Source organism: Saccopteryx bilineata, chromosome 5 (genome assembly GCF_036850765.1).
Source record: "Saccopteryx bilineata isolate mSacBil1 chromosome 5, mSacBil1_pri_phased_curated, whole genome shotgun sequence".
Classification (NCBI taxonomy): Eukaryota; Metazoa; Chordata; class Mammalia; order Chiroptera; family Emballonuridae; genus Saccopteryx; species Saccopteryx bilineata.
Window position 1 is genome coordinate 65,822,758 of NC_089494.1, and position 25,129 is coordinate 65,847,886.

General features: G+C 40.3%; 1 protein-coding gene across 5 annotated transcripts in view; it reads right to left on the minus strand.

Annotated features, from left to right (window-relative positions):
• Nucleotides 1-25,129, minus strand: part of MYO3B (myosin IIIB) — a 577,608-nt gene that overhangs the window by 221,011 nt on the left and 331,468 nt on the right. For all 5 annotated transcript variants that reach the window (XM_066280402.1, XM_066280405.1, XM_066280403.1 and 2 more), the window contains 2 exons: nt 11,534-11,611; nt 8,889-9,094 (listed from right to left, as the gene is read on the minus strand). In XM_066280402.1, coding sequence (XP_066136499.1) covers nt 8,889-9,094; nt 11,534-11,611 — 284 coding nt within the window. The remainder of the gene's footprint in view (nt 1-8,888; nt 9,095-11,533; nt 11,612-25,129) is intronic.

A 25,129-nucleotide genomic window follows, 5' to 3' on the forward strand; every position in this document is an offset into this window, starting at 1 on the left:
TGATGCTTAGTTTAGGTAGTGGTGATGGTTGTACATCTCTAAATATATTAAAACCATGAAATTGTAAGTTTAAACAGGTGATTTTTTATCATATATGAAGGATATCTCATTTAAGTTGTTATTAAATAATAATATTAATGACAGACATTAATATTGGAAGAAGTGGGTGATTATTAAAACCTTAAGAGAAGGGATGGGAGATTCCCAAGGGAACCTCATCGAGAAACTTCAGCAGGTAAATCAGCAGAGCCTGGAAATGGACTGTTTGAAGAAATTTAGGACATGACAAAGGTGACACCTAGATTTCTAGAGGACAGAAACTAGAGGAAGAGAAGGGAGAAGGAGCGGAAGGAGATGCCGGGCAACATGGCTCTCACGCCGTCACGAGAAGAGGAGGAAGCTGCTGATGAAAGAAAAGAGGGAAGAGTTTCATTCTGTTCAACAGACATTAGTTTAACAACTGTTATGAATTGGGTCCTGAAAGAGGTGGGTCTTTCTGGAAGACTTAGAGGCTAAGTAAGGGCCAGGAATTTACATGCAACTGCTGAAAATCTTCAGCATGTGGGCTCTGTGCATTCCTGCCTTCTTATGCAGACAAGGAAACATCTTTAACAGAAATGTTAGTTTACTTGCCAAATATTATATCCAAAAGGAAACTAGAAATCCGATCTTCTCACTAAATTGCTTTATTAACTACAGTAGTTTAATAAACACACCATATGACTTTGAACTGAATGTGCTGTTCTATCCTTTAGACATTTGCCAGAACACCTCCCAACACATGCAGTCATATTGTTTGTCCCAGTGTAGACCTCCTGCTGGACCAGGCTTCCTAGTCCACTGACCAGGAAGCCATGAACATTCATAGTCATTTTCTGTGATGTTCCTCAATAGTATAACTTTAAGGAGGTTTTGGCTACCTGCCCAGCACTGCCAGGTGGCCTCTTGTATGCCTACCTGACAATAGATAAATACCTCCAACCTGCCTGGTCTCATTCATGAGAAATTGCTGGGAACAACCATTTCCTCGAAGGCTTCATGAATAGAATATAGGAAGGGGACTTCCAAGTCGTTTTGCCAGAAATTTCAAGGATGATGGGGGAAGGAAGTATCTTAGGTTTGGCCAAGTCTGATTTGGGGAAGTCCCTCTCCCTCTGGAACCCGACAACATAATCCTCAAAACACTGCCTTTCCGTGCACATCAGGATTCCAGTCCTGAATGCCAGAAAATACAAAAAGGTAAAGAGTAACATGAAACAAGCCTTCATCTTTTATTTACCTCACCTGATAGACCTTGAATAGATCTGTTCCATGCCTTTGTTTTGTCTGCATATTTTTCCGTGTTTACAAAACACGGAAGAACAGGAAGATGAGAGGTGAACCTATTTGTTAAATAACATCAAGGAAGAAAACTGCTAACTCATCCATTTTGTTGTTAAGTTGCTCAAGGATCAAAATACCAATTAACTCACTAGCTCAGAAATCTTTGATACCCTCAGCTTTCCCAACAATTTGAAACTCTTGCTCATACTTGCCTAATAGCTTTCTCACTACGAACAACAAAGACATGCCAATCTGTTTAGCAGTTGACCTGTTTCCTTCAGTATTTTTATACATTCAACACTTAGTGGCTAAAAATACTTCACTAGTAATATTCATGTGCTAAAAGGATCTTTTTTTCTCTTGTTCCACCTCCACATTTAAGAGGAAAAAGAGGCTGAAAGAGAGTTCTTTTTAAATAGTTGTTTCAGCCTGTGCACTACATACATGCAGAAAGAGATGGCACAATATCTCACCTCCCTCATAGAGGTAGTACAAAGCTCTATAAATAATAGAAGATGAGTTATTGGCAGCAATATATGAAGTAAATTTGAGAAGAATGAAAAACTAACTCACTTCTTGCTTAAGGACTTTATTAACTTTTGTCAACCAGTGTCACCCCAATAAATTCAATTTAAAAATAAATATAACAACAATTTAAAAAGATACATTCCTGCATTTGTAATATGGTGCCTGTAAAGCCAGGAGCCACGGCCAGGGCCACTATCACAGCAGCCCGGCCCTTGTAGGTTCGCATTGGATTCGGACAGTCGGCAAAGAAACAACGGAGCCACAAACTGATGGGCCATAGTCTTTAATTCTAGCTTGCACCCAGCGGGCAAGTAAAAAATACACACTGGGCTCCAAAACCCAATCACATTCAGTGCTCACAAAGCCACTGACTTATCCAAGTTTCCTAGAATCAAAGGTTTCTAGCTCACCAGCCTTATTCTCCTCAGTTCCCCATCTCCTTCCTTATCCCAGATACAAACTCTACACAAACTGGCATCTCACTCAGCACTCCGCCATCTTGGCTGCTTCTCTTGGCCTACTCCACGTGGCCTCCTTCTCTGCTCTCTGCTCTGCTCTCTCCTCTAATGATAATCTCAGGAACCAAGAGGGCAAACTCTGTTCTGCCCCCATTTTATAGTGTAGCTTCACAACCTCTAATCCAATATACAAAGTAGGGAAGTCCCTAATACAAAGTCACTTCTCTGAGGCATGACTGGATTGTACCACCCCACATCAAAAAGGGTGGGAAAGGCTTAATCCCAAAACCAAGCCCCAGGCTATAAGGATTCTCAACACACATTAATATCACCTGGGTGATGGCCTCCTCATGGGCAGCGTAATCTTTAACAAAGTGAGCATAATACATTTTATCTGCCCAACAGTGCCACCTCTTAAAAATGTTATACATTTTGATTTTGATTAAATTTATTTCAAATACAAATAAATAAATAGTAATTTTATGTTTATTTTTAACTTTGAAGCTCTCATTGCAAGTAACTTTTCTGCTCTTTCTTCTCCATTGAATGTAGTGTTTAGAAGACTTGATGAAGGAAGGGCCATATTAGGACCTCTTCTTCTCTTAGAAAATGTTTGAAAAATGACCCTGGCCATAAATTTTAGACAGGAGGTTGAAAGAAACTAAAGATGTCTGATGGGATGTGGGCGATTTTATAATAGATTTTGATTTTCGTCTCTGGATACCCTGAGATAACAGTGCTTCTCAGAGGTGTTTTTTGTTGTTGTTGTTGTCCTTTATTTCTTCAGAAAGTGTTGTGAAAACTTCTACCTGTAATCATGCATATACAAGGTATCTGGATGTCAGTTGTATAGAGAAGAATATTTCATTCCAAGGTAAAGGCAATTTCTGGATTTAAAAAGCTCCCCAGAAATTTATTTTAACAAATACTGACTAAATGCAATGGACTGAGGAGATTAAAAGTGTGGATGCTAGAACCACACTGTCTGATTTCAAATTTTGGCTCTACTATTTACTAACACGGGAGCTTAGGAGAGTCCCTTGATTTCTTTCTGAGCCTCAATTTTATCATCTGTGAAATGGAGATAATAATAATATGAACAAAAAAAGATGAGGGCTCTATAATAAATCTGACAAGCCCAGTGACAGAAAGTAACCTCAAGGGTGATCTGATCATAAATTCCTAATTGGATAGGTCAGGAATGGCTAATCATACCCAAGCATTTTCTTTTTCTCTCCTTCCTTCCTTCCTTCCTTCCTTCCTTCCTTCCTTCCTTCCTTCCTTCCTTCCTTCCTTCCTTCCTTCCTCCCTCCCTCCCTCCCTCCCTCCCTCTTCCTCTATTCCTTCCTTCCTTCCTTCCTTCCTTCCTTCTTTTCCTTCCTTCCTCCCTCCCTCCCTCCCTCCCTCCCTCCCTCCCTCCCTCCCTCCCTCCCTCTCTTCCTCTATTCATTCCTTCCTTCCTTCCTTCCTTCCTTCCTTCCTTCCTTCCTTCCTTCTTCCTTCCTTTTTTCCTTCCTTTCTTCCTTCTCTTCCTCCTTACCTCCTTCCCTTCCCTCCCCTTCCCTCCCCTTTCTTCCTCCCCTTCCCTTCCCTTTTCTTCCCTTCCCTTCCCTTCCTTTCTCTCTCTCTCTCTTTGTTTTGCCTTAAGCAAGCCCTGACCATTGTTCTTGTGCATCTGGGTTAACACACCCTTGAAATGCCAAAAGTAATCTTCTTTTCCAGACTCTTCAGAGATGTAACCACCCTCAAGCAATCACATAATCTTGTTAACTATCACATAATCCAATCATATGGATTTTCTGCCTTGCTTTCTCCCACTTTCATATCATCTCCCTTATCCAAAAAAAAAAAAAAAAAGTCATTCTCCAGCACATTTAAGATCTTGCTCCCCAGCATGTTGTCAGTTTGGCTCAAATAAACTCATAAAAATTCTCTACAGGTTTGAGTGTTTCTTACATCCACACTTGGTTGGTGTAGTTGGCAGGATTCTGAAGAAGCCCACTCAGGGCCAACCTGTGAACCTGGACCCAGTACTACCGGTATGGGCCCATTGTGTCCCCACTGGCTCCCCAGTTTGCATTGGGTGAATATAGGTGAGTTTTCTCTTGGAATCCTGAACCTAGTTGCTTTGGATAGTGTGTCCTGACCTTGAGCTGTTCTTAGGAAATCCTCTAAGTGGATAGGGTTGAGATAACCCAGGAAAAGGAGACGATAAATGGGTGGCTGCTTTTAATTTCTGCTTTTTTATTGGAATTGCTTACCGAGAGTCTGAACAAAAACCGTGCTAGTTAATGAGAGACTGTACTCTTCCTAGCACCAAAAGGGAAAGGGCACTTGCTTCCCCAGCTCAGAATCAGGTATTCTTCGTAGGGTTACCTGAGGAAAAATTTCCTCTAGGGTGTGAAGCATTTCTATAGGGATATCCACTGCTCCTCTGGAGACATGAATGAAAAGGCTGCTTTTTCCTAGAAGTTTGTTCAGACTCTACAGATTTCAAAGGAAAATTAAAATTAATACAGGAAATCATGCCTCCAAGACCAACAAACCCCATGACAGTTAGCCTCCCCTCCCATTAATACTTTTGTAGGAAAATGCCCATGATAAGGATCCTTTGATATTCCTAAATTAATCTTCTGTGCACACAATTAAAAGAAGCCATTTATAAAACTAGGCAGAATGAATAGAAAATATATATTTAATTGATCTTTTAAACTTCAAAAAGAGGACTTACATAAATGGATCAATCTATGGTATTGTTTAGGTAGCAATCCAATTCTTTGCAGTATTAAAAATAGCTTTCTTATTTTAAAAGGGGAAAAGGTAATTTGGAACTTGACTTGTCAAGGACAGATATAAATTGTGTCTTCTTATCCCTAATAGCCAAAACAAAATTTTGATCTGACTTGTTTTTTTATTGACTAATGTGTTTCTCTCATGGCTAAAATGTCTCTGTTTATATCTGTTTGTCTGTCTGTCTATATAGATGTGTTGTAAATCTGAGAAAATTTTCTAACTCTGGATGATATTGTTAAAATAAATTTAATATACTAAAATTAATTGATTTGAAGGCAAGTGATTATAAGGATTGAGTATTCTAAAATTCTCAGAAATGTAAAGACTAACATATGCTTTTCAAGTTCATATGATCTATGATTAATCCTTAGTAAATAAAAGCTAGTTTAACTTTATTGGGTGAAGTAGAACAGACATGTCTTTTGAGTTAGTAATATTAAATATAATATTTATATTTTATCCAGGTTCACAAAAATAAGTCCATTTTAATAAATGACTTTGATATTTATGAAATATGTTTCTAAAGGTTATAAAATATACTCATGAATCTGCCATGCTAAAGAATTCTAATTGCTTACTTAGTTTTCAATAGATATTGAGACTTTAAAGCCCGACCAGTAGCGGTGCAGTGGATAGTGTCAGCCTAGGACACTAAGGTCCCAGGTTTGAAACCCCATGGTCACTGGTTTGAACACAAGGTCACTGGCTTGAGCAAGGAGTCACTGGCTCAGCTTGAGCCCCCCAGTCAAAGTACATATGAGAAGCAATCAACGAACAACTAACTATATTGCCGTAACTATGAGTTGTTGCTTCTAATCTCTCTCCCTTCCCCCCCTCTCTCTCAAAAACAAACAAACAAACAAAAATTGAGATTTTTTTAAGGGTTAAAATCTCAATATATGTAGAAATAACTCTGTGGTGTTCCAAAAGGGCCTTGTTTTTATGTTAAATTGCATGGGAAGCATTATAAAATAAATGATTAAAATAAAAACTTCTAGGGTATATTGTATGTGTCAAAATGGTTGTAAATTAAACAAATAGGGCTTTAGGAAACCCAAGATGCTTGGTTGGTTCTTTAAGGTACCCTGGCAAACCCCATTGTTCTATTTTTGCATTCCTTCATGCATCATAATGTATTTAAGCTGGACTTAAATTAGATGAAGAAACTCAGGAGCTGATATTATTGCAACTAGATATTTTACACAATTGCCAAGGTTTCATAAAGTCACTTCGAGAAAATGTCAAATAGGCAGTCACTTCCTTTCACAGAAAGCTCCCAGGAGATAAGAGTTTAAAGATCATGGACTGCCACCTGGAGATTTTGTTTATTGGAAGAAACATCAAATAAAAGACACTCTCCATCCTCGTTAGAGGGGATCATATTAGGTGCCTAACTGTTAATGAACATCTAGTCTTGTCTCTTATACTTGCCTCCAATAGGCATCAAAGACTCCTCAAGGTTGAGAAGCTGCCAATATCAGAGGTAGACAGCTATTTGAATATATCAACAAGGCCTGTAGACCAACAGATTAATGCTGTACTCAGAGACCATTTTTTTTTATTGTCTTTACCTGTCTACTAATGATATTAGTCATAATAATAGTTATACATGTTTTTGGGTTTTTTCTATATAGTCTAACTTTTAATGATGTATAAGATAACTTTTAATATTCTTTTTACAACTTACATAAATGTTAAGCTATATACAAAACACAGGAAAATGAGATAGATGGCAAAACTCAGATAATGATAGTTCACAGAACAGAAATAATCCAGAGTAGGTTTTTTTTTTTCACAATGAAGGTCATAAGACCTTGTAAAGCCAGGAGGCACAGCCAGGGCCACTATCACAGCAGCCCGGCCCTTGCAGGTTCGCATTGGATTTGGACAGTCGGTAAAGAAACAACGGAGCCACAAACTGGTGGGCCATAGTCTTTAATCCTAGCTTGCACCCGGCGGGCAAGTAAAAACACACTGGGCTCCAAAACCCAGTCACATTCAGTGCTCACAAAGCCACTGACTTATCCGAGTTTCCTAGAATCAAAGGTTTCTAGCTCACCAGCCTTATTCTCCTCAGTTCCCCATCTCCTTCCTTATCCCAGATACAAACTCTGTACAAACTGGCATCTCACTCAGCACTCCGCCATCTTGGCTGCTTTTCCTGGCCTCCTCCACGTGGCCTCCTTCTGCTGCTGGCTCTACTCTCTCTGCTCTCTCATGCTAATCCCAGGAACCAAGCGCCAAGTCCCGTTCTGCCCCCATTTTATAGTGTAGCTTCACAACCTTTAATCCAATATACAAAATAGGGAAGTCTCTAATACAAAGTCACTTCTCTGAGGCATGATTGGATTGTACCGCCCCACATCAAAAAGGGTGGGAAAGGCTTAATCCCAAAACCAAGCCCCAGGCTACAACAATCCTGCCTGCCCCAACACACATTAATATCACCTGGGCAACGGCCTCCTTGTGTCATCTTTAACAAAGTGAGCATAATACATTTTATCTGCCCAACAGACCTGACTGCCTTCCATTTACCTGCCCTTCCCTTCTGAGGGAAGACTTGACTTCAACTCACATCCCGTAGTTGCTATATTGCCCCATTCCCAATGGTGCACTGTTTCAACAAGACAATGTTGATACTGAGACTTCCTAAGAATGAACATTTCTAGCTCTGTGAGACATTATTTGACCAAAAGTTTGGTAATGCATCCTTCAGACTGATTTATGACCAAAGGGATAACTGTGAACAAAAATGAGCTTTATAATAAATCTGGCAAGCCCAGTGACTGAAAGTTACTTCACAGGGTGATCTGATCATAAATTCCTAATTGAACAGGGCACAGTGTGTAGTCCTGCCTCAGGCCTATCAAAGGTCCCTTTCTTGTGCATCTAGGTTAACACACCTTTGAAGTCCTAGAACTAATCCTCTTTCCAGACCCCTCAGAGGTGTAACCACCCTCAAGGGAACTCATAATCTTGTCAACTCTCCTGCAATCCAATCATAGATTTCCATCCCTTGCTTTCTCCCACCTTCATCTCTTCCTTATAGTCTCTCCTTAATTCCAAAAGTATAAGAACTGTAAAACTGTCATTCTCCAGAGCATTAGAGATCTTGCTTCCCAGGATGTCATCAGTTCTGCTCAAATAAACTCATAAAAATTCTCTGTAGGTTTGGATACTTCTTACATTTACAATAGTAGAGCCTAGATTACAGGGTTGTACCATGGTTCAAATATACCTGCCACCAAGCAATACCCCCATGTGGCAGGAAATTAGCTGCCTAAGAACATACTTAGGTTTCCATAACTCCATCACCAGAACTAGCTCATCTCTGGTTTTCCAAGGCAATACTCCATAAACTACAACTAGAGCGGTGTAGGCACTATGTAAATGTTAACTATAATATTATGCCATGCTATTCATTGTTTTAGCCTGGGAGAGTACCTGGTGCATTCACATCTGCCAGAATCTGAGAACCTGACCCACCTATGGAGAGATACTTTCATCCTACCAATTAGAAATCTGGAGATCTTAAAAACTAAGGATATATAATGGACATTTTTATTTTAAAAATGTGATCACAGAAGAATTTAATTTGTCCTCCAGATCACTGTAATTTAGTTGGAGCATTATAAAAAATTCAACATTTAAGGAAGTAACTGGTAGCTGGTAAGTAGCTGATTGCACGTTTGGAAGCAAGTGGGCCAGAGGAGTCATCCCAGGGGACAGGGTGCCCATGGCAGAGCTGTATTTAACATAATACATTTCCCAAAATGCCAGCCTGACCTTTTCACAAACTCTTCAAAGAGGATGCGGTGGGAATATCCCTGTTGGCGGATGCGGACTGTCTCCAGGATCCCCGTGGAGCGGAGCTGGGCCAGCACTCTCTCTTGAGAGAACTTCAAGGCCTCTCGGTCATCATTGGGTTTAATGCAGCGCACAAAGTGGGGCTGTCCAACCACCATTTTGGAGAGCAGATCCATCAGAGAATACTAACAGGGGAAAAGTACACATGAAATGAGGTTTCCACACCATGATGGGTAACTACAACACAGTCCTACAGGGACCTCTAGAGCAATTTATTGACTTGTAAACAACTTGTGGACTCCCCCTCCCCCTTTTTTTGCAAGTGAGAGGAGGAGAGACTGAGAGTCAGACTCCAGCCTGCACTCCCACCTGGATTCACTTGGCAACTCCCATCTTGAGCCAATGCTCTGCCCATCTGGGGCTATGCTCACAACTGAGCTATTTTTAGTGTCTGAGGCGGAGGCTCCATAGAGCCAGTCTCAGCACTTGGGGCTCATGTGCTTGAACCAACTGAGCCATGTCTGCAGGAGGAGAAGAAAGAGAAAAAGACAGAGAAGAGGGAGGGGGAGGGGTGGAAAAACAGATGGTCGCTTCTCCTGTGTGCCCTGACTGGGAATCAAACCCAGGACATCCACATGCCAGGCCGATGCTCTACCACTGAGCCAACCAACCAGGGCCTTTTTTTTTTAGACTAAAAAAGAAACCAGCAATAGGAGATGATGATATAGGTTCTGACAAGAACTTATAGCTAGCTGTTTGCATACTCAAATGCATTCTTTAAACATCACCTTGCGCCTAGCAATGTCCCCATGTGGCGGAAACTTAGCTGCCTTAGGTTCCCAGAACTAGCTCCCCTCTGTTATTCCAAGGCAATACTCTACAAACTATACCTGTAATTTAAAATGCCCAGCTTTTAGGGAAGGGGTTAGTTGCTTCCTCAACCTAAGAACTATCAGAAAGTCTAAGCAAATCCTACTGACACCATTGGTAAAGGAAAACAGAAAAAGAGGGCCAAAGAAAATTGGAAGAAAGAAGACTATAATGAAGATCGGCTCACATGGGCTGCGTGGCTGGCACAGAGAGAAAGCACATGGAAGAGCAGTGGGTACTTGTGCTATAGAGGTCTCAGCTGGTCCCTGGGGTAAGCTTCTGGAGCTCCTCTTTTGGACATGCCTTCAGGAGCAATTCCAAGCCACCCAGGAAATCAGTCCCCTCATTTCATAATCACACCTCCTACTGATCCAAAATGGTGTTACCTAGCTTGCCAATACACCTTATTTCTTGAATTTAGCATTTGGGGACCAGTATTTTGAGAACACCAAGTTGATTGTCCTGGGTATATTTTTGAAAAACTATAAACCAGAGACTTCTCTGCTGATAGAAGGATTTTAGGCTCTTGGGGATGACTCACAAAGTTGCTCAGAACCTCCTAGTCCCATGGGATAGATATGGATATACACACACACTGCCCAGAACACAAAGAGGATATAGCTGTTAAAGGGGGTAATGTAAGAAATAAGTGGCAATTAGAAATGTATGAACATGAGTGATGAAAAGGGGCTGAATGCCTTCCTGCCAGAGAAGCGGTAGCAGGGATCACTACCAGGATAAAGTGCTGGGCTCAAAAGCCTCTGGGCCTGTGTAGTTCGGATCCTGAGCCCGATTCTGGACTACCTCTGAAGCACAGTTGGCTAGGTTAGACTTCTTGGCTTTAGGTCTTCTTGAACCTGCTAGCTTTCTGCAAAGCCTGCTACCCATGGTGCTGGCTCCCAGACTGCCTGGCAACCCCATCCCTTGACCCAGCTTCCCACTGACTCCCCACCCCTGCAGAGCCCCTTCCTGTGATGACACCACCTTACAACCTCATTCAAATCCCTGGGACTGGTAGTTCTATCTTTGGCCTAATATCTACACCATGAAGCTGGCTTGACATTAGCTCTGAGTGGTACATTATCTGTAAGGGGATTCCAACCCAAACTATAATTTAAAGATAAACAAATCTGTGCAAATTGGTACAAGAGTGTCTGTGTCTCATCTTTCCTAAACAATGTATATTTAACAGAGCCCTTCTAGAGAGACAACTTTTTTACTCAAAGGAGTCATTTTACTAGATGAAATATCAAATATTGGTCAGCAGAGATGGGAAATAATTGGGCTCACACAAACAGGTCTTACAACGGAACAATTCAATTTAGGAAAATAAAGTCAAAGCTAAGACAGATTCTCTCAGGAGCTACACTTGATAAGCCACCTTCTGAAATTTTATTAACTATTGTACTTTGCTTTTCAGTAAACATGCTGGAAAAGTGGCTGACTCCGGTCGCTTTATGGCCAAGAAGCCGCTCCAATGCTAACTGAATCAGCATGTTCAGTGGACAGGGCTATGTGCCAGCGGCCAGAGCTCTCTATAGACGCGTGGGCTTCCACCTGATCTTTCAGAGGACACTGTGCTCAGAGGTAGAGGTTTCTGGCTATAATTTTCTCTCTTCATACCCCACCTTTCTCAACTGGCTCTTGTGCTTTGCTCTCATTTCAGTGAATCTCTCAGACCTGGGTCTCTTGTGGGAAGGGCTGGCAAGTCCTTTCTCTAAGTAGTCAGATTAGAGGTCAACAAGACTCCATACCCGGAAGTAAGAAGCCATGGTCTGCCCCTTCATGTTGGTGGTTTCTTCTGGATGCCGTATAACCTCCAGGGTGTCCACCTGGAACGTAAGTGGGGAGAAGTGGTTTGAGGTGACAGACAATCCATTTTCTGGCTTTTTCGAAATCCGAAAGGCTGTTTGGTCACATATATGAAGGGACCTTGATGTTGAGAACACAATAGTATACACTATGGGGGAGAATTTTTAAAGATGTATTAAAGAAAAATAGAATTTGCACTGTTCTACTCTCTTGACAATGACCTCATTCTGACAAAGTACTATATGATCTAAATCAGGGGTAGTCAACCTGTTTATACCTACCACCCACTTTTGTATCTCTGCTAGTAGTAAAATTTTCTAACTGCCCACCGTTCCACAGTAATGGTGATTTATAAAGTAGGGAAGTAACTTTACTTTATAAAATTGATAAAGCAGAGTTACAGCAAGTTAAAGCATATAATAATAATTACTTACCAAGTGCTTTATGTCAGATTTTTGCTAAGTTTGGCAGAATAAATCTTTATAAACAACTTACTATAGTTATAGTTAAATCTATCTTTTTATTTATACTTTGGTTGCTCCGCTACCGCCCACCATGAAAGCTGGGACGCCCACTGGTGGGCGGTAGGGGACTAGGTTGACTACCACTGGTCTAAGTATATACCTCCATCAGTGCTGTTTCTATACTTCTCCATGTTCTAATGGACCTCTGGTAAGTTCTACAGTAATGTCCATGAGAACAAACTACTTTGTAAAAGAAAACAAGGCAAAGGCCCACCATGCTGGTTGATTATAAAGACATGGGCCTGAAGCCCAGGTAGAACTGCAGGAAATAAGGTGAGTTCCAGTGGCCTTCCTGCCATCTGACCTTGACGCTGCCACACCCCTCCTATCTGCTGTGCTCACTGTGGACCCGAGCTTGGGATATGTCTGTTCCCAATCATTTGTCCCAACTATCTGGGCTGACTGAAATGAATTTACGAATAAAAACAATAGTAGGAATCAACTGCAAGCAGCCTGTATTTCTTTATTGTACCCCAACAGTAAGTGCCGGCTCCCGCACACACAAGGCTATTTGGTTTGTAGAGGGCACGAGTGGCAGCTTCCCATCTGGTCTGAACAGGTGGCAAGGACATGAAGCAGGAACGTTTGGAAGGAAGATGCTACTGTCAGCGTGTGTGTTCTGCTCCTTCGGTGGACTGCTATCCAAGCAGCCACCTCCCCGTGGAGTGAGGACGTCTGCAGCCTTGTTGAACAAAAGTGAAAAGTGGGTGCTGAAGGAACAGGGGCACAAGAAGCAGGGAGCATAATGAGGCTTACTTCCGGGGTGTTTAGGAGAATGTATGCAAAATGGAAGAAAAATGCTTCCATTAGCTTGGATAAAGAAAAAACAGGTTTATTTAAGAAGAGGAATAAATGTGGACCTAAGTTTTAAAAGACTAGAAAGAAAACCTAAATAGTGAGTGAGCAGAAATACGGGCCTACCTCTAAGTGAACAACGTTGGGGACAGTGCAGCGTCCTTCCCCCAGGCTGCAGATTGGATGTGCTCCCAAAGCCATCAGTTTATTTGTGTGCAGCTGAAGCGATGGCACAGCTGCCTGTACATGTGACTTTTTAAATGTTTTTCATGGGAAAGGAGGGATCAAAAGCTCTCTGTTGAGAAGGAAGGCCGCACTGAGATAGACAAGTGAAAAATAAACACAGCACACCCACCCCATCTGTAGAGGTGCTGTGCTCTCTCCACAGTCAGCTGCCTGCTGGTGTCTTCCCATCTCTCCTCCATTTGGATGATGGAGCACAGAGATGGTGTAGTGTGGGGCAAGCTAATCAGGACCAAAGAAAAGTAGGTCTTGGCTAGGGTATATGTTCAGTCAAATTGTTAATTCTGAGAGTTTTCTTAAACTTTAAAAAAAATTATTTTAGAGAGAGACAGAGAGAAAGAGAGGGAAGAAGAGGGAGGGAGGGGTAGAGAGAGATGTTGATTTGTTGTTCCAATTATTTATACATTCATTGGTTGATTCTTGTTATGTGCCCTGATGGGATTGAACCATTGACCTTGGTGTATGAGGATGACACTCTAACCACCTGAGGTACCCAGACGGAGCTTTAAACTTTTTGTCTTATTTTCTTTCTCCACTATCTGGCCTTCAGAGACAGACACACACACACACACACACACACACACACACACACACACACACGCTAAACTTTTAGGAATTTCCCTGCCATTTCACCACTTCCTTTGATTCAGAGATTCTCTCTGAAGAACTACATGCATCTCACCCTGAGCCTGGCTTCCCCCTCTTATTTCCTTCCCTTTGTATTCAAATCAGCCAGCCCATGCCAGCCCCTCAGGCTCTAAAGCACTATTGAAGGGGCAACTGAAAAGCTCACCCACATCTCTTTTGTTGGTGAAATTTATCTGTTACCATCCCTCAAAATGTACAGTGGACCCTGGCATTTGAGAATTTAACAGCTTAATGATCAGAAAATTCTTTATATATTCATTCTGCTGAGACATTATTTAAAAACTATATGTATTGTTTTTAAGATCAGTACTCATCCCCTGCAGCAAATTAGAAAAATACAGAATGAATCACCAATTTACACTTCCAAAGTTATATGGCTGCTAGGCTCCCCTGTCTAACCACCCAGCATGACTTTAAGTTCTGTCCTTGTACTTGCATAGAGTAACTCTTAGGAAGTGTGTAAAACCTATTTTGTATTATATTCAACCTGGAAATGCTAATATAGGGGGTCCTCAGGTTATGGCAGTCTCAACATATGACATTTTGAGTATACGACACTCACTTCCATAAGAACTTTAAAAAATTGAGACGTAGGTGTTTTAGTTTATGCCATTAACGTTGTACTTAAGGATTATATCATACTTACAGATTAGGCTGGAACAATTCTTTAAGAAGGTAGAGAGGCCTGCAACAGATCCTGTACCCTCTCCATCAGCTGCTTCTCAAGATGAAACACCTGTAGTACAGGTAGAATCATCTCCAGTGTCTCCTGCATGTTCCTTAGGCAATCCTGATTCACCTGACCCAGTATCTCCAGCACCTTCTGCAGGTTCTCCTGCCTCTCCAGCTTCCTCCCCCCAATAGGTCACTCTCTCCCACCTTGCAATGCCCCTTCCAGTGTGCAAGCCAACCACAGGAATAAAGGTAAGGAATATTTTTACACTCATTTTTTTGACTTTTTTTTTCTGTTACTACAATACAGTGTACAGTACATTTATGTCCTTTTCCTTTTCCCGTGGCTTAGCTGTGTTTTTATGTTCTCTAGATTATGATTTTACAACTGTGTTAGGATAGGTAAGTGACTTAAGCTAGGGTATGTTTCAACTTACACCAAAATTCAGGTTACCTCACTGTTGTAGGAATGGAACTGTGTCCTAACCTGAAGACCCCCTGTACTTGCCTGCAGTTCATCACCTACATTAAGTACTGTATTTTAAATGTGAAAATTTTATTTTATTTTATTTTTATTTATTTACTTTTACAGGGACAGAGAGAGAGTCAGAGAGAGGGATAGAGAGGGACAGACAGACAGGAATGGAGAGAGATGAGAAGCATCAATCATTAGTTTTTTTGTTGCAACACCTTAGTTGTTCATTGATTGCTTTCTCATATGTGCCTTGACCACGGGCCTTCAGCAGACCGAGTGACCCCTTGCTCGAGCCAGCGACCTTGTGTCCAAGCTGGTGAGCTTTGCTCAAACCAGATGAGCCCGCACTCAAGCTGGCGACCTTGGGGTCTCAAACCTGGGTCCTCCGCATCCCAGTTCAACACTCTATCCACTGCACCACCGCCTGGTCAGGCTAAGTACTGTATTTTAAAGAATAAAGAATATTTGAGTAGGGTATGTTCTAATTCAAGAATTTGTTAAGGTCTTGGGTTGGTCAAGGGTGTCTTTCATATTTGCATAGTCACAGGTTCTCCTGAACTCAGAGTGAATCTAATATAAAAGAGGGGCATGAGAACTACATAAATTGACTAAAGTCAAACAAAGTTAAGTCAGGGGCCTGCTACATGCTATCTGACACAGAACTCACCTGACAGGAGATGCAAGCAGACCACAAAGAGCTTCCAGACAAAAAAAACATTCCAGCAAAAATTGATTAATAGCTACTCACTCATACCTTATCATTTACCCATACTATAAAGGGAAGACAGACCACAAAATATACATCTAAAGGTCAACATTAATCCCAATCCTTTCCATTCTCTATTTCTCACACTAGCAATTTTCCATAGAAACTACAAACATATATAAGCTGAACCCCTACAGATGGTTGGGGTCTCTCTTTCTTCTTTCATAAGGAGAGTCCACCACTCTATGGAGTGACTTTTCTTGCTCATCTTTTCTGCTCAGTAAAACTTGCTTTTCCACTTTAACCTCTTTCCTGGCTTGCCTCTTGAATTCTTTCCTGACCAAAGCCAAGAACACTCTTGGCTTAAGGGCTCAAGTTCCCACTAGGGACTTGCCGCTTGGCATCAAATCTAAATGAGGGAATTTTGGATATGCACATACAAGAGTTATCTGTCTTGGCCCTTCAAACTAGAAGACCTTTGTCTGCACTGGGCTTATCATGAACTTTGGAGAATTCCAATCAACTGCAAAATATCAAAACCAAGAGAGATGAGAAAGTTGTTTTCTAACCTAAGAGCTTGTCTTCCTGAGCTAATTTAAGAGGCTCATTTAATTAAAAAAAGAAAAAGTATCTTGGAAACAATCCAGAAAGGAGATTTTATTAGAGGCTCATCTAGTAAATAGTTCTTCCAAAAGGTGAGGCTTTCATAAGATAAAAACAGCTTGAAAGTATAAGCTTTTACTCATAGGAGAAAAAAGAGACTAAAAAAAAAAAGTGCTATTATAGAAAACAGGGTTTTGGGATCAGATACGCCTTGTTCAAACTCTGGCTCTTCCACTTACTAGCTGGGTAGCTTTGGACTTGTTATTTAACTTCTCAAAGCCTCTGTTTTCCTCATTAGTAAAAAACACTGCCTTCCACACACACGGACTCAGTCAGTCCCCCTTTCATCATTTCTGTACTTGATTTAGTTTTAGTTGTATGATCAATGTCAAGGATCAGAATTTTGTTCCGTGGCAGAAGGTAGGTACTAGCTCCCATGCAAATAGCAAAGAGATCTTTTTATTCATTGGCAGAGAAAATACTTCCAAATAAAACCAATTTCAAAATAGTCAGTAGAACCATATTCTAAGTAAAACCATTGCCTGTCTAACCCAGTAGACCTTTTTTTTACAATACCAATTTATACAATTGGAGCTGAACAAGCTTGCTTTTTTGGCCACGTGACTAATGTCCTGCTGGGTTCCTTGTGAGGGGTGCTGGTTAGCCTTCAAAGTAGTCATAAGTAAGCTTTATCAACTGTGCTACAGACCCCAAACCCATAGGATATAAGCATGCTTTCAAATGGTTATCAAAACATGAATAATAAAATATTTATTATTATATTACCTTTGTGAAATCACTATACTGAACACTTTGCCTACATTGTCACTGAATTCTCAAATTACCCTTTGGGGTAAATGTTTTCACTATTCTGATTACACATATGAGCAAGTCAAGGCTCAGAGATTTGGGGTAAATTTCCCAGTCTTACAGCAAGTAATTGGCCATGCCTAGATCTGAACTTTGTTCTGATTCCAAAGCCTACTTTTTAAACATCATTTACTGCCGTTCCATATGGTTGGTATAACTTATAACAATCTGGAACCATGGAATTATTAAAAAGATTTGCCTCATCTGTCAACTAAATTTACTCTAGGATAGAGACATAGACTCCAAAGTCTCACAAACAATCTAGATTGCAGCAATATATGAAAAAATAAAGGGTTTTTATTCTCTAGTCTTGGTTAGTGGCCACTCTTTGCATCCTGAAAGCTCAGAAGTGCTTATATTTATCTTCTCGATGAGGCCTCTGTCAAGAAATTTTACTGCTATCAAGTGACCCATTTCTTTCTTTCTTTTTCTTAAATTTTACTTAGAAAATTAAATTTCATAGGGTGACATTGATCAATAAGAGTACATAGGCTTCAGGTAAATGTTTCTAGAGCATTTGAACTATTCATTATGTTGTATATCCATCACCCAAAGTCAAATCATTTTATATAACTGTATATTTATCCCCCTTTACTCCCTTCTCCACATCCCATGCCCCACATCCCCCTCCTCCTGATAACCACTTCACTTTTATCTATATCGGGGTCCCCAAACTTTTTATACAGGAGGCCAGTTCACTGTCCCTCAGACCGTTGGAAGGCCGGACTATAGAAAAAAACTATGAACAAATTCCTATGCACACTGCACATATCTTATTTTAAAGTAAAACAAAACAGGAACAGCCCTAGCCGGTTGGCTCAGTGGTAGAGCATCAGCCTGGCGTTCAGGAGTCCCGGGTTTGATTCCCGGCCAGGGCACACAGGAGAAGCACCCATCTGCTTCTCCACCCCTCCCCCTCTCCTTCCTCTCTGTCTCTCTCTTCCCCTCCCACAGCCAAGGCTCTATTGGAGCAAAGTTGGCCCGTGCGCTGAGGATGGCTCTGTGGCCTCTGCCTCAGGTGCTAGAATGGCTCTGGTTGCAACAGAGCAACGCCCCAGATGGGCAGAGCATCACCCCCTGGTGGGCATACTGGGTGGATCCCGGTTGGACACATGCGGGAATCTGTCTGACTGCTTCCCCGTTTCCAACTTTTTTTAAAAGAAAAAAGTTAAAAAACCCCAAGAAAACAGGAACAAATACAATATTTAAAATAAAGAACAAGTAAATTTAAATCAACAAACTGACCAGTATTTCAATGGGAACTATGCTCCTCTCACTAACCACCAATGAAAGAGGTGCCCCTTCCGGTAGTGCGGCGGGGGCTGGATAAATGGCCTCAGGGGTCTGCATGCAGCCCACAGGCCGTAGTTTGGGAACCCCTGATCTATATCCATGAGTCTTAGTTTTATATCCCACCTATGTGTGAAATCATATTGTTCTTAGCTTTTTCTGATTTACTTATTTCACTCAATATAATGTTATCAAAGAACATCCATGTTGTTGTAAACGGCAATATGTCATCATTTCTTCTGGCTGAGTGGTATTCCACTGTATATATGTACCACATCTTCTTTTTTTTTTTTTTTTTTTTTTTTCATTTTTCTGAAGCTGAAAACGGGGAGAGACAGTCAGACAGACTCCCGCATGCGCCCGACCAGGATCCATCCGGCACGCCCACCAGGGGCGACGCTCTGCCCACCAGGGGGCGATGCTCTGCCCATCCTGGGCGTCACCATGTTGCGACCAGAGCCACTCTAGCGCCTGAGGTAGAGGCCACAGAGCCATCCCCAGCGCCCGGGCCATCTTTGCTCCAATGGAGCCTTGGCTGCGGGAGGGGAAGAGAGAGACAGAGAGGAAAGCGCGGCGGAGGGGTGGAGAAGCAAATGGGCGCTTCTCCTGTGTGCCCTGGCCGGGAATCGAACCCGGGTCCTCCGCACGCTAGGCCGACGCTCTACCGCTGAGCCAATCGGCCAGGGCTGTACCACATCTTCTTTATCCAATCCTCTATGGAAGGACACTTTGGCTGTTTCCATGTTTTAGCCACTGAGAATAATGCTGCAATGAACATGTGTCTTTACATATCAATGTTTTTGAGAGATACCCAGTAGAGGGATTGCTGGGTCATATGGTAATTCTATTCTTAATTTTTTGAGGAACCACCATACTTTCTTCCATAATGGTTGTACTAATTTGCATTCATACCAGCAGTGAATAAGCATTCCTTTTTCTCCACAGCCTCTCCAACACTTGTTATTACCTGTCTTGTTGAAATAGCCAATCTAACAGGTGTGAGGTGGTATCTCATTGTAGTTTTAATTTGCATTTCTCGAAAAGCTAGTGAAGACGAGCATCTTTTCAATATCTGTTGGCTGTTTGTATGTCTTCTTGGGAGAAGTGTCTGTTCAGGTCCTCTCCCCATTTTTTAATTGGATTGTTTGCTTGTTTGTTGCTGAGCTTAGTGAGCTTTTTATATGTTTTAAGTGTTAACCCCTTATTGGAGCTATTGTTTGCAAATATCATCTCCCATTTAGCTGGCTGCCTATTTGTTTTTATTTTCAGTTTCTCTTGCTACACAGAAACTTTTTAGTGATATAGTCCCATTCATTTACTGTTGCCTTTACTTCCCTTGCCTTTGGGGTCAAATTCATAAATAGCTTTCTATGGCCAAGGTCCATGACTTTAAAACCTATGTTTTCTTCTATGTAATTTATTGTTTCAGATCTTGTATTTAGGTCTTTGATCCATTTTGAATTAATGTTTGTGCAGGGTGACATACTGTAGTCAAGTTTCATTCTTTTGCACGTGGCTTTCCAATTTTTCCCAGCACCATTCATTGAAGAGGCTTTTATTTCTTCATTGAGTGTTTTTGGCTCCTTTGTCAAAGATTATTTGGAGATATATATTGATATTGATATTGATATATATGATATACACACACATTTTTATTTATATATATAAATGTGGTTTTATTTCTGGGATCTCAATTCTGTTCCATTGGTCTGTTTGTCTATTTTTCTGCCAATACCATACTGTTTTGATTATCATGGTTCTGTAGTATAAATTGAAGTCAGGTAGCGTGATTCCTCTGGCTTCATTCTTTTCCCTCAGGATTGCTTTGGCTATTTAGGGTTTTTTATGGTTCGATACAAGTCTGATAATTTTTGTTCTATTTCTTTAAAAAAATGACAGTGGGATTTTGATGGAGATTGCATTAAATTTGTATATTTCTTTGGGTAATGTGGCCATTTTAACTATATTGACTCTTCTAATCCATGAACATGGAATTTTTCTATTTTACTGTGTCTTTTTCAATTTCTTTCAATAATGCTTTGTAGTTTTCAGTATATAGGTCCTTCACATTCTCTTTTATTTATTTATTTATTAATTTTTAGAGAGGAGAGAGAGAGGGAGTGAGAGAGAGAGAAGGGGGGAGGAGCTGGAAACATCAACTCCCATATGTGCCTTGACCAGGCAAGCCCAGGGTTTCGAACCGGCAACCTTAGCATTTCCAGGTCGACACTTTATCCACTGCGCCACCACAGGTCAGGCCCTTCACATTCTTTGTTAAGCTTATTCCTAGGTATTTTAATTTTTTGTAGCAAATGCAATAAAAAATTTTTTTTAGTTTATTTTCTAAAAATTATCATTGACATAGAAAAGCTATAGACTTTTGTATATTAATTTTGTATCCTGTGACTTTACTATATTGGTTTATTATTTCTAATAGTTTTTTGGTAGAGTCTTTGGGGTTTTCTATATACAGGATTATGTCATCTGCAAAAAGTGATACCTTTACTTCTTCTTTCCTGATATAGATGCCTTTTATATCTTTCTCTTGCCAGATCACTCTGGCTAAAACTTCCAGAACTGTGTTGAATAAGAGTAGAGAAGGTGGATAGCCTTGTCTTGCTCCTGTTTAGAGAAAAAGCCTTTATTGTTTCACCATTTAGAATATTAGCTGATTGTTTGTCCTATATGGCCTTTATTATATTGAGGTACTTACCTTCTATTCTCATTTCATTGAGTGTTTGAAACATAAAGAGATGTACCTTATTAAATGCCTTTCTGCATCTATTGATAAGATCATATGGTTTTTGTTGTTTTGTTAATGTAGTGTATTATGTTGATTGATTTACATATGTTGAACCATATTTGTGCTCCAGGAATACATCTCACTTGATTGTGATGTATATATTTTTTTAATGTATTGTTGTATTCAATTTGCTAGCATTTTCTTTAGGATTCTTGCATCTGTATTCATTAGAGATATTGATCTGTAGGTTCCTTTCTTTGTGTTGTCCTTGCTAGGTTTTGGTCTGAGGGTTATATTGGCCTCATGTGTTTAGGAAGTATTGCTTCTTCTATTTTTTGGAAGACTTTGAGAAGGATAGGAACCAACTCTTTTATGAATGTTTTGTAGAATTCACTAGTGGAGCCATCTGGTCCTGGACTTTTATTTTGGGGGCGTTTTTTTCTGTTTGTTTTGGTTTTAATTTGTTATCTTTACATAGTTACATGTATACCCCCGAATATATCTCCCTTCCCTCCTTGTTCTCCTTGATACCCCCTTTCACCCCTCGCCCCTCCGCCTTCCCCCTTTCCTCCATAATTTACTGTCCTGCCCTCGATCTCTCTGTGTTATGTTTATATACTTTCACTAATCTCTTTCCTTTCTTTGATCTCCTACTCTCTTCCCCTTTCCCTCTGGACTTTTTGACCCTTTCTCTACCTCTCTTCCATTCCTTAGTTCTCATTGTTCATTGGATTTCTCATATGAATAAAATCATATGGTATTTTTCTTTCTCTGCCTGGCTTATTTCGCTTAGCATAATAGACTCCAGGTCCATCCATGTTGCTGCAAAAGGTAAGATTTTCTTCTTTTTCACAGCTGCGTAATATTCCATTGTGTATCTGTACCACAGCTTTTTGACCCACTTGTCTACTGATGGACACCTGGGCTGTTTCCAGATCTTGGCTATTGTAAACAATGTTGTAATAAACATGGGGGTGCATTTCTTCTTTAAAATTGGTGATTTTTTTGGCCCTGGCCGGTTGGCTCAGTGGTAGAGCATCAGCCTGGCGTTCAGGAGTCCCAGGTTTGATTCTCGGCCAGGGCACACAGAAGAAGCGCCCATCTGCTTCTCGATCCCTCCCCCTCTCCTTCCTCTCTGTCTCTCTTTTCCCCTCCCACAGCCGAGGCTCCACTGGAGCAAAGTTGGCCCGTGCGCTGAGGATGGCTCTGTGGCCTCTGCCTCAGGCGCTAGAGTGGCTCTGGTCGCAACAGAGCGATGCCCCAATGGGCAGAGCATCGCTCCCTGGTGGTCGTGCTGGGTGGATCCCAGTCGGGCACATGCAGGAGTCTGTCTGACTGCCTCCCTGTTTCTGGCTTTGGAAAAATACAAAAAATAAAAATAAAAATAAATTGGTGATTTTTTATTCTTAAGATATATTCCTAGAAGTGGGATAGCTGGGTCAAAAGGCAGTTCTATTTAAAATTTTTTGGAAAATCTCTATACTGTTTTCCACAGTGGCTGCACAAGTCTGCATTCCCACCAGCAGTGCAGGAGGGTCCCCTTTTCTCCACACCCTTGCCAGCATGTTATGTGTTGTTTTGTTAATGAGTGCCATTCTGACAGATGTGAGGTGGTATCTCGTTGTGGTTTTAATTAGCATTTCTCTAATGATTAGTGATGTTGAACATTTTTTCATATGCCCATTGGCCATTTGTATGTCCTCTTTAGAGAAGTGTCTATTCAGTTCTTTTGCCCAATTTTTGTTTGGATTGTTTACTTTCCTGGTGTTGAGTTTTACAAGTTCTTTGTAGATTTTGGTTATTAACCCCTTATCAAACATGTTGGCAGATATGCTCTCCCATTGTGTGGGTTGTCTTTTTATTTTGTTCATGTTGCCTTTTGCTGTGCAAAAGCTTTTAGTTTGATATAATACCATTTGTTCATCCTGCCCTTTATTTCACTTGCCCATGGAGTTAAATCAGCAAATATCATATATTGCTGTGAGAGATGTTGGAGACCTTACTGCCTATGTTTTCTTCCAAGATTATCATGGTTTCATGACTTACATTCAAGTCTTTTAACCATTTTAAGTTTATTTTTGTGAATCGTGTAAGTTGGTCTAGTTTCATTTTTTGCATGTATTTGTCCAATTTTCCCAACACCATTTGTTAGAGTGATTGTCTTTACTCCATTGTATGCTCTTACCTCTTTTGTCAAATATCAGCTGACCATAAAGGTGTGAGTTTATTTCTGGGTTCTCTGTTCTGTCCCATTGATCTGTATGCCTGTTCTTATGCCAGTACCTAGCTGTTTTGAGTACAATAGCCTTGTAGTATAACTTGATTTATCAGGAAGTATGATACCCCCTGCATTATTTTTCTTCTTCAAGATTGCTAAGGCTATTTGTGTTCTTTTTTGGTTCTATATAAGTTTTTGGAATATTTGTGCCATATCTTTTAAGTATGACATTGGTAATTTAATAGGAATTGCATTGAATTTATAGATTGCTTTGGGTAGTATAAACATTTTAATGATATTTATTCTTCCTATTCATGAACAAGGTATGTGCTTCCACTTATTTGTATCTTCCTTGATCTTTTTAACAATGTTTTATAGTTTCTGGAGAACAGGTCTTTAACCTCCTTGGTTAAATTTACTCCTAGGCACTTTATTTTTTTGGTTGTAATAGTGAGAGGATTGTTTCCTCAATTTCTCTTTCTGACATTTCACTGTTGGTGTGTATAAATGCTACTGATTTCTGAATACTGATTTTATGACCTGCCACCTTGCTGAATTCATTTATGAGTTCCAGTAGTTTTTTGACTGAGACTTTAGGGTTTTCTAGTACAGTATCAAGTCATCAGCAAATAATGTAAGTTTTACTTTTTCTTTTCCAATTTGGATGCTTTTTATATCTTCTTCTTGTCTCATTGCTGCAGCTAGGATTTCCATAACTATGTTGAATGAGAGTGGTGAAAGGGGGCACCCCTGCCTTGTTCCTGTTCTAAAGGGGATTGCTTTTAATTTTTGCCCATTGAGTATGACGTTGGCTGTGAGTTTGTCATAGATGGCCTTTATCATGTTAAGATATGATCCGTGTATTTCCACTTAGCTGAGAATTTTGATCATAAATGGGTGCTAGATTTTTATCAAATGGTTTTTCTACGTGTATTGATATTATCGTGTGGTTTTTATCCTTACTTTTGTTAATGTGATGAATTACATTGATTGATTTGCAAATATTGTACCAGCCTTGCCTCCCAAGAATAAATCCCACTTGATCATGATGTATGATTTTTTTATGTTTTGCTGGATCTGATTTGCTAATATTTTGTTGAGAATTTTAGCATCTGGAATATTGGCCTATAGTTTTCTTTCTTTGTAGTGTCTTTGCCTGGTTTTAGAATGAGGATTATGTTCACCTCATAAAAGGAGTTTGGAAGTTTTCCCTCCTCTTGAATTTTTGAAATAGCTTGAGAAGGATAGGAGTTAGTTCTTCTTTGAATATTTGGTAAAATTAGCCTGTGAAGCCTAATTAGGCCCAGGAGAGTTGTTTGTTGGGAGTTTTTGATTACTGTTTCAATCTCTTTTGGTGTAATCAGTCTGTTCAGGTTTTCTGATTTTTCCATATTGATTTTTGAATGATAATATTTTTCAAAGAGTTTATCCATTTCATCGAGGTTGTCTCATTTTGGGGCATACAGTTCTTCATAGTATTTTCTTACAATCCTTTGAATTTCTGCTGTGTCAGTTGTTACTTCTCCTCTCTCATTTCTAATTTTATTTATTTTGGTATTCTCTCTTTTTTTTCTTGGTGAGTCTGGTTAAAGGTTCATCAATTTTGTTTACCTTTTCAAAGAACCAACTCTTGGTTTCATTGACCTTTTGTATTTTTTTGTTTGTTTGTTTTTGCCTCTATGTCATTTATTTCCACTCAGATCTTTATTATTTCCTTTCTTCTACTTCCTCTAGGCTTTACTTGCTGTTCT